The sequence below is a fragment of the Podarcis bocagei genome (assembly GCF_964188305.1).
Source record: "Podarcis bocagei genome assembly, chromosome: 6".
NCBI lineage: Eukaryota > Metazoa > Chordata > Lepidosauria > Squamata > Lacertidae > Podarcis > Podarcis bocagei.
In genome coordinates, this window is record NC_138130.1 from 62,143,310 (window position 1) to 62,158,527 (window position 15,218).

Genomic DNA, 15,218 nt, shown 5'->3' on the forward strand with positions numbered 1-15,218 from the left:
TATCAAATACTATTGGTATTATTTGTTGATAACCGCTAGGATAATAGCAGGAAAGTTCTGGGAAACAATTAACCTTTGAAAATTGGCCAATGAGTAAGGAGAGTAAGGGACATTATGAATAAAATTACCTGTTACAAACATGTTTGGGAGGCAAGAATCCAAATTTTCCAGCCAATCTAGTAGCCTTTTATTTTGTATTGGAATAAAAAGAAAACTACAGATTTGTTCATTATGATATTTTACATCCAGGTAACAGACTATGCAACTACTCTTTGGAAACACTATTTACACCATGGTAAATGAAGTGCTACTTTCCATACTGAATTTTCATTAAGATATAACATTAGAAGCAATTTAATGACACATTTGTTTGATTACTGCTGGTTGTGTTGCCTAACCCCAACACGTTCGCCTCATAGAACTAGTTTAAGGAAGTTCCTTCAGAATGTGTTTTGGTAACATACCGCCGATCTTGTGGATGTTGCAAATGTCCCATTTCCTCCTGGCAATCCTGTAGCATGGGCTGGAGTTCTTCTTGGGGGGAAGGAGTTAATGTAGCAGTAGACTGATGGCTGTAGGACACTGCTGCTGGAGATGAAGCTGCTCCTCGAACTGGTGGTGTGGGACCTCGTTCATCCTCTTCCTCTTCCTCGAGCTCATCCTGCTGTAGATACATTCTTGCTGGTGGGATTGGACATGGGATTGCCTGCTCATAGCTAAGAATTAATTTAAGAATATGTGAATTACAACACTGAATACATTCATACCATGTTTGGACCAAATTCTTATTATTTCTTGAGTCAATCTGAAGACTCAGTTCTATACTAGGAATACAAATATTTTTATTCAGTTAATTAAGTGAATCTGGACCACTGGGTTGGAAAAATTTACTGATTAATCATTCTTTTATCTTACCTTTCATTTACAGATAGACTGTAGTCTTCACTATTACTGTGGGGAGGAGGATGTACAGGGGGAGGTGGAAGAAGGTCTGCCCAGTTCATACCAGCCTGTTTGGATGCCTTGGGGGTTCTAGCACCCTTCTTGTGCCCTTGACTCCCTATAAAGAAATATATTCAAATTGTTATATCATAGCCCATGAAATAAATTGTTGATCAGTCCTTTAGGGCAGTGCTCCCCAACCTTTTTATCGCCGCGGACCGGTAAATGGCCCGCTTGTTTTGAGCTGAGTTCCCCCCTCCGTGCACTTACCTCACGACAGCTTCTCTTCAGTCCCCGCGTCTCCGACCTCGAGTCCTCAGCCCTCCCGTGGCGCCTCCTCTCTGGCCAATGGTGTGAGGTTTGCCTTTCGGCCAATCAGGAAGCGGGAGGACCCGCTCCCTGATTGGCCAGGAGGAGCATCAGTGTAACAATAGCGAATTTTCATTCGCTATTGTCACACAATGGGCAGGCTTGAGAGAGTGCAATGCTCTGCGCCTCGGCCGCCCGCCACAGTGAAATGATTTGAAGTTCCTTGGGCGGCCCGGTGCCGATTGATCCACGGACCAGCACCAGTCCGCGGCCCGGGGGTTGGGGAACACTGCTTTAGGGGACAATTTTCTAAGCGATTTAACAATGTGACAAGGTGTTAATTGAATGAGTATTCACATGTTTAGGAGTTTCAAAAAGAACATGCAATATTCCAGACATAGCTTGTTACAAATTTTGGATTCTGTAGAACTTAGTAAGCATGTAAATGTCACTAATAAGTCAGCTTTTATACACTGTTGTAGTACATTTCAGTTAAGAAATACACATAGAATTGAATTAATAAATGGCTTAATAATAATAAATTTTAATTATATCCCGCCCTCCCCAGCCGAAGCTGGGCTCAGAGCGGAACAACAGTAAAATGATAAAACATTATAAAATCATTACATTATAAAATTAATTCCAATCAGATTAATGGCAACCATTGGGCTAGAGTTCTGTGAGGGTTTCCAAAGGAGGGAGTCAGGCTGTGCCCTGGCCAAAGGCCTGGTGGAACAGCTCTGTCTTGCAGGCTCTGCGGAAAGATGTCAAGTCCCACAGGGCCCTAGTCTCTTGTGACAGAGCATTCCACCAGATTGGAGCCGTAGCCGAAAAAGCCCTGGCCTTAGTTGAGGCCAGTTGATGTCAAAAATAAGTATTATTAGAATATGGATTTATATTAAAATAATAATTAGAACTGCCTTTGTCTTTCGTTGCCTATATTTGGGAACAGTCTGCTTCACTTTTTTGCTAAAATATGGTAAAGCCATAAATGAACTGTACCAGCAATATAATTAAAGAATATTTCTACAGTTTTTAATTGCATTACAGATTATCATCTAAGTATTAAACAACAAAAAGATGCATTGGATATATATTCTCCAAAGTCCGCCCTCCATTTAATTTTTGGAGCCTAATTTTGGGTTCACAATTGACAGAGATATGATCTATTAAAGGTTTCCCTGTTGCATTAATGAATATATGTAATTTATACTTGTCCACTGAAATGTTTTAGGCACAATGAAATTACTAAATTCATTCCAAATGGCAGGTGCAGTTGAAAATAATTACTGGAAGAATTAAAAAAAAACAAACACCACAATAAGAAGAGCAGAAGAAAGTATGGGACAAATGTTTTCAGCTACTCTTGGTGGAAAATTATAGCTTACAGTAAAATGATACAAGCTTTAGCCATCTGAGTATCTTGGGGAAAGGATCAATTACTTGGGTGCTGTTGGATTTCAAGTGAACATTTCACATAAGATGTAAAGCAAAATGGAAAGAGAAATGTTGCATGCTTCTAAACACGCTAAACTATTTTAAATTGTAATAATAGTGAATGTTTTTCAAATCTAAATAGGTTAAATATTTTATTCGGTCGTATTACCAAGATTCCTAATACCTCCGAGTTTGAACTGGGTCATTTGCAGTATATTCTAGTGGCAGGTCTGCACACTATAACTGCATCCACTTCTGGGAGTGGTAGGAAGAGAACACTCAGAAGTCCCAGTAAATGTGCAGAACCTGCCTCTAGAATCTCTTGGGTCCCAGTCAACTATCTTGATGAAGAAAAATGTATTTATAAATATATTTCAACTGTACGCTCCCCTAACCCACTGTTCAGATAACTAATATCAGGGTAATCATAGCAGTTGCATAATTGTGAAGTTGTCCCATAACAGCTCACGTTTTTCTTCACTGTTTGCTTTAGCTCCACATTACTAATTTTAAAACACACACACACACGCATGCACATAAAATAATAAACTATAAACCAAACCTCACATTCATCTGCAAACTATAGGGCAATGTTTTATGAAATTCGATATGCAGTTTAATGGGGATATAGACTAAACAAGTCTAGTTTGACTTGATAAAGAAGGAACAGCAGCAGAGTGTATTACAAACCCTTTCCCAGAAGCCAGCTCTGCTATAACTTGTTGGTGTCTCTGTAATTCAGTCATAAGAGAAACCCTGAAAGTAGTTGTAGCAGTATAGAAAGCAGCTTTTCTTTTCTTTTTCTAGATATGTGTGTGCTTCCATCTCTGCTAAACTGTTCTTTTATTCATATACAGTTGTTAAATAATTTCCATTATACTGTAAAATAGGCATCTCACAGTACATCATTTGATCAAGAAAGAGTTGTGGTATAGGGATGGTAGGCGGGAAACCTGTGGTCCAGACTTTGTAATAGGTTCCAAGCAAGACTGGACAGATATGTACACACAAATACAGTTACAAAAAGCTGAACTGAAGGCAAACACACTTGCCTTCTACCAAAATAATGGAAACTTAATGAAGCTGTGAAGGTCTACATGCACATGTCAAAACTGCAAAAGTTCCAGATGGGGCAAGGGACGAAATGGTCTGAAAAAGAGACTTCTCCCTCAGCTTATAATACCCCAGACAAGGCTCAGGTAGCTAGCATTACTGCTGAGCAGCCTGTTGGTTTGACCCTGGGTGGTTGCTTTTGACAGAAAATAAAGCTGTCACACTGGTTTAATACTGAACAGAGGGAGGAAATAATAATTGCACAGGTTTTCACGTGCTCTAGCAACTGTGTTGACACTTCCTGACTTTCCAAGATATATTGGTGGGTTGTGAAACTGTCATTCTTTTTTGCCAACAGAGGTGCCCTGATCCAACTAAGAAGATCATTGTTACTGCAGGATAGGGAACTGTATCTGGCTGGTGGGCTAGATCCTAATAATAATAATAATAATTTATTTATACCCCACCCATCTGGCTGGGTTCCCCCAGCCACTCTGGGCAGCTTCCAACAAAATATTAAAATACAATAATCTGTTAAACATTAAAAGCTTCCCTAAACAGGGCTGCCTTCAGATGTCTTCTAAAAGTCTGGTAGCTGTTTTTCTCTTTGACATCTGATGGGAGGGCGTTCCACAGGGTGGGTGCCACTACTGAGAAGACCCTCTGCCTGGTTCCCTGTAACTTGGCTTCTCGCAGCGAGGGAACTGCCAGAAGGCCCTCGGCACTGGACCTCAGTGTCCGGGCAGAATGATGGGGGTGGAGACACTCCTTCAGGTATATTGGACCGAGGCCGTTTAGGTCTTTAAAGGTCAGCACCAACACTTTGAATTGTGCTTGGAAACGTACTGGGAGCCAATGTAGGTCTCGCTCGCAGTCACCAGTCTAGCTGCCACATTCTGGATTAGTTGTAGTTTCTGGGTCACCTTCAAAGGTAACCCAACATAGAGCACATTGCAGTAGTCCAAGCAAGCGATAACTAGAGCATGTACCACTCTGGTGAGACAGTCCGTGGGCAGATAGGGTCTCAGCCTGCGTACCAGATGGCGATGGTAAACGGCTGCCCTGGACACAGAATTGACCTGCACCTCCATGGGCAGCTGCGAGTCCAAAATGACTCCCAGGCTCCGCCCATGGTCCTTCAGGGGCACAGTTACCCCATTCAAGTCCAGGGAGTCCTCCACACCTGCCCGCCTCCTGTCCCCCCAAAACAGTGCTTCTGTCTTGTCAGGATCAACCTCAATCTGTTAGCTGCCATCCATCCTCCAACTCCCTCCAGACATTCACACAGGACCTTCACCGCCTTCACTGGTTCTGATGTGAAAGAGAGGTAGAGCTGGGTATCATCTGCATACTGATGAACACCCAGTCCAGACTCCTAATGATCTCTACCAGCGGCTGCATGTAGATGTTGAAAAGCATGGGTAGAGAGGACAAAACCCTGAGGCACCCCACAAGTGAGAGCCCAGGGGTCTGAACACTCATCCCCACCACCACTTTCTGAACACGGCCCAGGAGGAAGGAGCGGAACCACTGTATAACAGTGCCCCCAGCTCCCAGCCCCTCTAGACCAGTGTTCCCCAACCTTGGGCCTCCAGCTGTTTTTGGACTACAACTCCCATCATCCCTCGCTAGCAAGACCAGTGGTCAAGGATGATGGGAATTGTAGTCCAAAAACAGCTGGAGGCCCAAGGTTGGGGAACACTGCTCTAGACGGTCCCCTAACCTCTGTAGGCCAACTTTGAAAGTGGACAGTCTGCCCATCTGTCAATCACATGACATCATATGATTGCCACCTGTGAAAGTTCAAGTCACTATAACTGCTGTTCGGTGGTTGCAGAAACCTCCCTTCAAGATGTGCTTTCAGGATCAATCAACTGAATCCAAGCTGCATTCTCTAGCCCACTTGGCATTAAGAAGTTTCCAAAAGGGAACAACTGCAACTGATTACCAGGGTTTGCAGATAGCCTTGCACTGTGCTTTGCAAAGGGCTTTATACATTCAGCTGACTGGGAGTGCCTGTAATGCCCTTTTGGGTCCAGCTGTGTACGAAGATAGAGAGGCGGCCTAGTGTATGCTTGATAGCTGGTTGTTGTTGTTTTTAAGAGTAAAGTCTTTTTGATTTTAAGTAGCTTGGCGTGATTAGGTTTTTTTGTTTCAGGTAAAAGGAATATCATTCCTTAAAAACAAAAGCAGCGATCACATCAATCTCGGATGCTCAGTAAACTAACTTCGCAATGTGGGCGCTAAAGCTCAAGGAAAGGTGCAATGAGGTTAGCTCCCCCCATGGATTGGTCATAGATCAGGAAGCACAGACTGCTGGGGAGGCTACAGTGGGTTAGAGAAATGGAAATTAAAACACACATTGCCACAATCACCTTGCAGTGATAAAGTAGGCGCAATCCCACACCCACCAAAATTAAAGAAATTCTAAAGCATATTGCAGAAGAGGCCAAAATAAAACAAAACGGGAGTCTCTTACCCAGGGAGAAAAATATTTGAGGAAATTGGAGATTAGGTGCAGCAGTAGTTCATACTCACCAGATGTACTGCTTCCTCGATCTGAACTGTTGTAGGACCCTCCTGTATTCTGATCGTAGGCTTGGTTGTATGGAATGGTTGGAACATTATCATTTGATCGGTAGTCTGCAATTAAAACAGACTTTTTGAATTTGCATGCATATGCTGCTTGGGTATAGTACTGTGAATGTTCTAACTGCTTACAGCTAAGCCTTAACTTATTGTCTGGTTGCAGATCTGTGTTCTTAGTGTGAAAGGCTGATTTGTTTTTGCTGTGTTTAAATACGTGGCATGTGAGACTATGTAATGGAAGACTGGGAAAATGTTGAACAAAATAGTCTGATCTGAGATTTACCATTTTGACCTCTTTTCCTTTTTCAGCACTTTACACTATCATTAAGGAAGCGTATCTACCGCAGACGTGATTCTCTATACATTGGGTTTTTTTAAAAAAAATAGATCAGTATTCTCTCATTCGCTTTCTTATTTTCTAAGACAAAACTATCTTTCTGACAATTTACTTCTAGCCTGTGTAACGAGAAATAACCATTTTGATGAGTTCTGCACTGTGCTCTATCATTCCTATTTCACATCCCATGGCTCTGTTTATGATTTGCTTTTATTTGTTCCATGAAATGAATGTCAGCTCCTGGTAATATTCTTGTACTTTACAGATATTTCTTCAGTAAAATTTTATTGTATTATCTGATAAATATTTCACTCCTCTATAAAAGTAAAACACGTTTTCTATATCCTGAATTCTTAAAATAATCATTTGAATTAGGTAATTAATTTTTTTAACCAGAACTTTATGGAGAGATTTTTTTTCCTGGATTTGAAAACCCTAAGTTGTGAGACAAAAAATAATAATAATCCCATAAAACATGCAGAAAAATTCAAGGCAAAAATATAATTAAAAACTGTCACTGCTATAGCAAACAGCTAGACACTCATGTCAGATTTATGTGGCCTCTGAACCATTCTGTAGATAAGTAGGTCAGGTAGTAAATAGATTGAATCAACCTTTTGTAATGGAACATGTCCTTTACCTTTTCAATATCACTAGGTGACCATGAGAGCTACAACAATGTGCTCAGAAAGTTCAAAGATAGAACAGGGCCAGCTCCTAGGGATAGCGTTTTGCAAATCGTGTTATTAAAGCAAGCTGCATGGTAGCCTGAAGGACTAGCAAGAAATCGCATCACTTCGTTTTCTATAGCCCACACACTACATTAGAGAAATGTGCCCTTAAGGCCAGAAAGCACATTCTGATTTTTCAAGTTAACACTGAAATCAATTCATTTTAAGGTTATAGATCTAAAGCAGTAATTTTAATCCAGAACTGAATGCAAGACGGTGAATGCAAAGAGTAAGTCTAAAATTTATCAGATCAGTTCGTTTCCATTTTTAGCAAAACCCACAATACAATCATACAAAATTTTATATGCAACATTCCAGTAATTTACAGTGATATGTAGGTTAATTAGACTCCATTCACCACTAGAAGAATGGGATGACCTATTTTAAAATTTGACTGCAATGCCTGCACCTTGCATCTCCTTTATGAATTAAAGATGTCTCAATACCAGCCAATCACTCATTTGTTGTTATTAAATTTAAATTAAGCTCAAAGCCATATGAAAATATATTTTATTAAATTCTCTTTTAAGATACAGCTGCTTATTTGTTAGAATAAATTCAATTTCTGCAGATTATTGTAGTGCTAATTAACTCTTTGACACTGTTAATTGGGAATTTCTAAATCTACAAAGGAGCTTAGATTGTTCCACAGTGTTCAGTTCATCCTAACAAGTTCCACACTGCAGTAACCAATTATCAGATTTGCGGACAGATAGAAAGAAATATATGTAGTTATTTTCATTTACACAAGCTGAGACCCTGAAAGGAGAGGTTTATGGAATCTCCAGTGCATTGAGAAGGTGGGGGGGGGGGAGATACATGAAGTGATTTACCTTTGTTTAATTTGTTTTGTTCCATAATGTTGTACTGAACTGGCGCAACCTCTTGTTTCTGCTGTGTAGATGGCTTCCAGTGTTTTTCATTTGAATCACCACTGCCACTGTTAACATTATTGCTGATGTTTGACTGGATGAGCTGAGTGGTGGCATAAGGTGTAGGCTGACCTGGCTGGCTGACGTATCTTCCATCTTTTAGATTTGGGCTGTTGAAAGTTTTCATTTCATTGATTTTGTTGCTTAAGTCCACATCGCCATATACTGTTGACTCAGGCAGCATCAGGTTTGTTTGCTTGTTCTCCAGCTGATTGTTGTAATTTGCTATACAATCAGCTAACCACAGCAGGAAGGGAAAAGGGAAAATTGTGTTCAGTTAGAAGACTATTTTTAGGTGCTTTTTGGCCTACATGATTTGGCTTTCTGAAGCAGAAATAGTTAGGTGGAACAGAAGCTGAATCAGAATGTTAGCTATAGTAAAATGGCAGCTTAGTTCCATAGGTCCAAAACTATAAGGTGTACCCTTCATATAGGAGTCCCCAACTCCATTTCTCTTTTTACACAGGTAATCTCCTTCTGCAAGGCACTTGATGGCAGAATCTACTAATTGATCTTAAATTTATAGCTAAATACTGTTCTTGACTAAGTAGCATTTGTACCTGAATACCACCTGCAGCACTTCACTGTACATTCCAGAGAAAGTTGTACTAGCTTTCTTATGAGTCATACAACATTTGATTCCATAAATAAAACTATGTGTTTGTGAGTACAAAAAGCAGAAATGACTAGTTCTCCTGGAATCTTTATAGACACAAGTTTGTGCCTGGGAGTGGAATATGGGTGAGACAATGCTGTGGGTAACAGATCATAAAAGAGAAGGAATGAGACATAAAATGGATTAGTTTGTGAGTCATCTCCCCGAAAGATGTTGGGACGCCTGCTGCCACTTTATATATTCTACAGGATGTTGGGTAAGGATTAATATAATCTAGAAACAATGACGAGGGGATTAAGCACCCAAAGAAGCTGTACTTTGACAGGAGGCAAGAACTCTCTCAAAAGGATCTAAATGTGTGGGTACAGTAGCATAAATAACGGCAATAGGATAACTTTGAGCAGTAACATGCCCAGATGATATAGACAGCAATAAACAAATAGGAAGGAAACAATACAAATTAGGTTCAAATTAAGTTATTTTAATAATAAACAAGATTTACCTGGGCGACTATATGTAGTGAGGTTGCTGTCACTGTTTCCATTGCCTGATGTACAGCAGTTGATGGAGCAGTCATTGTGATTATTCCCAGTGTTAGGCCATGTATCTGCAAGCCATGGCTGAGTGGCAGGTTCATTGATGTTTAAAAGGCCTGGCCTTCAAAACACAGAATTACTAATTATCATAAGATGTCATCTTAAAAGCAAAGTTCACATTGAAGTACTGAAAATCGGTCTGGTCTTTGACCGCAATTGTTTGTACTGGAAATTTACTTATTCTTCCTAGTGATACTGGAAACATGAACAGTTGCTAAATGAAATTAGCTGGCAGAGGGAAAGCTTTAAATAAGCAACTATGTGCTGACTTGTATGGGCTTCCCTGTTCCTTCAGGTCTGCTGGAGAAGCCTTGTTAGGAGTCCCTTCATAACAACTTGTAACAACCTTTAGGTGTGGAGCAAAAGGTTCCCCAAGCAGTGTTGCTGCAGATTTGGAATTAGCTGTGTATGAACATACATCAGGCGTATTTTACCATTCATCTAAAGATACTTTTAATGTTCTTAGGCATTTCAGTATCTACAGCTTTTGGTTAAAAAAATAGTACATCTTTATTGGGTAAGAAAACAACTTAAGAGTTGAACCAACTCTTCCTCCCTTAACCATCACAAGTACAGTGGTACCTGGGTTGTCGAACTTAATCCGTTCTGGGAGTCCGTTTGACTCCCAGAATGGTTCGAAAACCAAGGTGCAGCTTCCGATTGGCTGCAGGAGCTTCCTGCACTCATCGGAAGCTGCGGAAGCCGCATTGGACATCCGGCTTCCAAAAAAGGTCGCAAACCGGAACACTCACTTCCGGTTTGCGGCATTCGGGAGCTGATCTGTTCAACAACTAAGCCATTTGACAACCAAGGTACCACTGTATCAATGTTTCCCACTCCTTCCCTTAATGCCCCCAAGACAGCGTTAAAAGCCTTTCTTCTATACAGAGATCTGTGGACATTTTCTAGGACCTTCTTTGTTACCCACTATTAAATTCATGTTGACATTCCATTCCTGCCTTTCATAGTAGTCTCCATTGCACCAACATAAAGTAGTTGGGTTTATGATTGGACAGCTGACAACATGCTTGTTACTCCTTTAAAATAAACCACTCCTAACAATTTTGTCATTAACAACATACATGTTTGATCTCTAAATAATCACACACACACATTTTATTTCACAGTGCAAGCACAACACTATTCTCCCTTTGTTTCCTACAGTGTGTATAACAAACACACCGTATGACCTATTTGTGAAACTTTCCTCAATTTCATATTAGGCAGGCCATGCAGCGTAGGGGACTGCTCTTTGACACATGGCCAAAGCTCCCTTTGGTATGCAGAAAAACTCCTGCAGTTCTTTGGATACAGGCCACATTCCCCCCCACCCATTTCCAGCTTAGCTGAAATTCTTGAAAATAAAAGTTACAGAGAACATTAAAAAAACAACAACTATAAATACTAAGCAAAAGTGTTTCTCATTATGCAAAGTACATTATGCTCAATGAACTGGAATCAACTAATAGTTACAAATGCTTTCTGAATGGATTACTTGGAAAAATACCAATTTGATCAGAAAAAAACAGCTGCTAAGAAAATAATGCATTTTATGTAAGCATGGCATCTCTAGCTCCATTCCCTTTGTACAGCTGAGGGTATACCTAAAAGCTGGTGCAGAATGTTCCCTTTTTAACTGTCTTGCATTAACTTGGGTGGAACTCATATTCATCTGGATCAACAGCAATAACTCAGAATAGCTCTATCCAGATGCAACATCAAAATGTTTTGGTAATGTGTGCAGAAGCCTGGAGTGAACTTTGGGCTTGTTCACTCCTTCCTCTCTTCTCTTCATATGCTGTGAAAGCTGCCCTTTGTAGTTTGTGGAGAAATCACAATTTGGTGTTCTACTGAACAGGCATACAATGGTTTGTGCTTGTCCTGAAAACTACGGCAAAAAACTAGTAGGAGGTTAAAAAGTGGGTAGGGGAGCTGAAACAACTCAGCTGTGGGAAGGGGAAAACTTAGATTTCACTCCCTTTTGCCCTTTTAAAAGTGCTGTCTACTGTGCTTCCCTCTTCCTTTTTCTTTTCTTTTTTAAAAAAACCCTATTTAAGAATTCCACTCCGCCCCCTGCATCAGGAGTACATCCTTCCTAAAATGATTTTAGCTAGCCATGTTTTTTAAAAGCAGCAGACCTCATTTTAGGGAGCGTGCACACCCCAATTAATCAAAATGTTTGGGTTTTTTTTGTCACAATCCAGTTTCCTGCAAGACATGGCATGGAGGGAGGGTGTACAAGGAAGCAAGAACATAATCCCAAGGCACATTAATATAGTAAGTAAATATGCTTTGTTATTATGCGTGAATCAGGCCAGTGTGAGTACAGGGACAGGTACTGCATAGCCCAGAAAGTGGCCATGGTGCCAGTTTCAGAGCTCTGCATAATTTAGTTCCTTGTTCACACACAAGATACACTAAACACCTTTTTTAAAAAAACAACCTCATTTGGAAAAGAAGCAGAAGCCACTGTTTGACCTATTTGCTAATCTTAGCATTCTGTGTGACATAACTTCTTTCTTTGTGGGTGGCTTGACTGCAGTTGCTATGCATCATTTTGGCTCTGCACCATCATCTGTATAGCCTGACTTGTATTTGACATGACAGCGATTGTATACCTCCATATAGCTTTATTTTAGAGGCACCTTGGGCTGGCTGAAATCCTTGTTAAGAAGCAGCTGCTGTGCTGGGGAGTTGCTGCAGTTGCCTGGACAGCACTGGAGTGACACAAGATGGCAATGAAGTCAGGGCCATGCAGACACACCAGTGTGAGTGCGCAACTGGCTCTGCTGATGTGTCCACACACACCTGACCTCGCTGCCACCCAACGCCATCCAGGTAGAATTGCAGTGACGTCAGTATTAATGAAACACTTTCATTTGTTTGAGAAGAGAATCATTCCCCATTGACCAATTAACTAAAGACTTAGCTATAGTCTAAAGATGGAATTGCATTTATTTCTCAGAACCCGGATTTATCTGTACTTTAAATTTGCAATTCCCAACCAGTAATGATCACTATTCCATTTTTGTTTTCTGTTTTTAAAAATCACCTAAGAGGCAGCTTTCTTTAAGCATGGTTTCCAATTTAAGGTTTTTCTCTTTGCTATCATTACTAAGTGTTTAATCTCCTTAAATGCCACAATTTAGCTACTTTAGCTCCCTTTAATCATCCCCTTATAGCAGCAAGAGTTTTAGTTTGAAGTCAAAGTGCTCCCTCTGCTGTTTGCATTCAGAGATGCAGCTTTACCCAACATATCCTGCAGTTCAGTCTGCATTTTGCATTATATGTAGGAAAACTGTATACAATCTTACCTGCCTCCACTGCTTACAGCTTCACCTCCTCTTTGATAGGTTACTAAAATATAAAATGAAAATATATAGTGGTTAAGTTAATTCTCTGAAAGTGCTTCTGTTGGATCCTAGAAAGAAAAATGCTAAAATGCATTTTATTTCCTTGTGCCTAGATTACTGTTGGCATAAGCAGTTCCTACCACCAACTCTATACATCCATACTGCCACCTAAAAGCCACTGGAGTTTTAGTTGTTTATTTTTCAAAACATAAAATAGATATTGCTCGGCAGCAGTATTTTCTGATGTGTGTGCTGTTGTTTACAAAATGGAATGTAAAACACAACAGATAGGTGTTTCCAAATATATTTATATTTTGGGAAGCATGTCATAAAGACTCGGTCCTGAAAATGCGTTTTAAACATGCCCAGACCCAAATACACTTGCTGTACTTCAGCTACCACCCCCAGGTTAAGCAAAGAGTTAAGAAGATTAACCTCAGTGCAAGTGGCGATGGATTCCATAGCTATGCATTTCCCAAACTAGGAATGTGTTTTAAAAGGCAGCCAAATTCTGCTTGTTAGAAGAACTCCAAAGTGGGGGTCTGCAAGGCAGAGATAACCGCTTGCAGCGATTACAATAACAGGATTAAAATGTAGCAGCCAATGGTACATAGGCCTTTTGCTGAAAGTGTTGCTGAAGATGAGGGGTTGTTACCATTTAAATTCAGTGGAACTAAACTAGTTGGATTCTGAATTATGGAACAGAAAAGTTTTAAATTTTAAATACAGTCCGCATTTCAAATGACTCCTTGTCAAATTTCCCTGTTGTGTATTGTGCCAAGTATTGATTAAAATATTTTTGTCTTCACAGTTCTAAAAACTTGGCTCCTGCGAGAAATCTGACACCAAGCCTAAACATGCTTAAATTTAAGCTTGCAAATTAACTTAGCAACACTAATAATGTACATAAATTATTTTCTCTGTACAGCCCAGTTGTTAAAAACATGGCTTCTGTATGAGGAAAATAGGAGAATGTTTAAACTAATGCTGAAGCAAATTTCATATTGATATATGTTAAAAGTGAATGAGAAACAAGGACCAAAACTATTTTAAAAGTTGAAATAACAACTTACTAGAATTACAAAAGATTTTTATAAACATGAAGGAATTCATTCTTTTTTGAGAACGTGAAGTAATTTTCTCTCTCCATCAGCAATATTATTGAAATGTGATTAATCACAAAACAATTTGAATACAGACTATGTCGTCTATTATAATGCTAAGTAATAAACCATTAGAATGCCTGTTTACTTGCTAATATTATTAAATATTACAATCTTCGGCAGAAATGTGCCGACAGAACACTGTTTAAATGGGAGTTTGGCATTTACCGTATTTAACATTGATTATTGGGGTTCTAGATAACAAAGCTATCCTGTTAAGGCAAGGTGTTCCACCAATGCAGCAGGACTTCCTCTCCTCATTGTCCCCCCCCCCCGAATTTGCTCTGGAGGATTGGTGGGGAACACAGAACAGATTGGGGGTGGCACTGGGAAAGGAGAGTGAGGGAAAGTCATTGTGTTACTGGTAAAACTTCCTTTAATGTAACCTTTTGTCTATTTTTAGTATTCTTTTAAATAACCAAGAGTAACTGACAAGCATTTCATTCTCATGCTTTCAGATCTGTATGGTATAGGGTATAATTATAATGCTAAGGTTCACACAGAATTCCAGGCTACACTCAACAGCATGTGTGCATTGCTTTCACGTTAATGGCATCTTCTATTAATGGCATTTCCTAAAGCATAGAGCTTTCCAATCTAAAGAGAAAAGTTTCAGCATAGACTGAGAACAAAGCTTTAGATATAGTCGTGGGGTTGTATCCAACAGTACTGCTCAATGGATACTTTGCAATAATTTACCCCTTTTCCTGTTGCCCCACATCCCCTAGAATGATCTCTTTGAGCATCCTCCAGAGCAGATTGGGAGTGGGGGGGGGGGACATGAGGGGTGTGTGTGTGTGTGTGTGTGTGTGTGTGTGTGTGTTGTAAATAGCTTAATTCCTTGTTCTGATAATGGGAGTCTTACCCTCAGCTGAGCAACATGGAAGTCTTACTGTCAGTTGGATACAACACATATAGACATCTCCCAATTTATAAAAATGAAATCCTTTGTATGCCTTTCTGTTTAAGTGTTAAGTAATGTTCCATTAAGAATCATTGGAAGGGAATGCTGCTTGCCTTTATGCAGAGTCCTTTGTGCAGCTATGGCCCATTTTGGTAGAGCAGAACATTATGAACAACTATACAATATACAAAATTAGCAAAAACAAAAAAGCAAAAACCACCCAACCATGCTATACATTAGTATAGAAGATGATAGG

At 39.9% G+C, this 15,218-nt stretch overlaps 2 protein-coding genes across 8 annotated transcripts in view; one reads left to right on the forward strand and one right to left on the reverse strand.

Moving 5' to 3' along the window:
• The window catches only part of LOC308590040 (uncharacterized protein), a gene marked incomplete at its 5' end in the record, with an annotated part of 378,432 nt that overhangs the window by 56,840 nt on the left and 306,374 nt on the right, over nt 1-15,218 (forward strand). The window lies entirely within an intron of this gene.
• The window catches only part of ROBO1 (roundabout guidance receptor 1), a 587,586-nt gene that overhangs the window by 21,299 nt on the left and 551,069 nt on the right, over nt 1-15,218 (reverse strand). For all 4 annotated transcript variants that reach the window (XM_081199572.1, XM_081199571.1, XM_081199573.1 and 1 more), the window contains 6 exons: nt 12,857-12,899; nt 9,449-9,603; nt 8,232-8,567; nt 6,280-6,384; nt 916-1,060; nt 465-716 (listed from right to left, as the gene is read on the reverse strand). In XM_081199572.1, the coding sequence (XP_081055698.1) occupies nt 465-716; nt 916-1,060; nt 6,280-6,384; nt 8,232-8,567; nt 9,449-9,603; nt 12,857-12,899 (1,036 nt within the window). The remainder of the gene's footprint in view (nt 1-464; nt 717-915; nt 1,061-6,279; nt 6,385-8,231; nt 8,568-9,448; nt 9,604-12,856; nt 12,900-15,218) is intronic.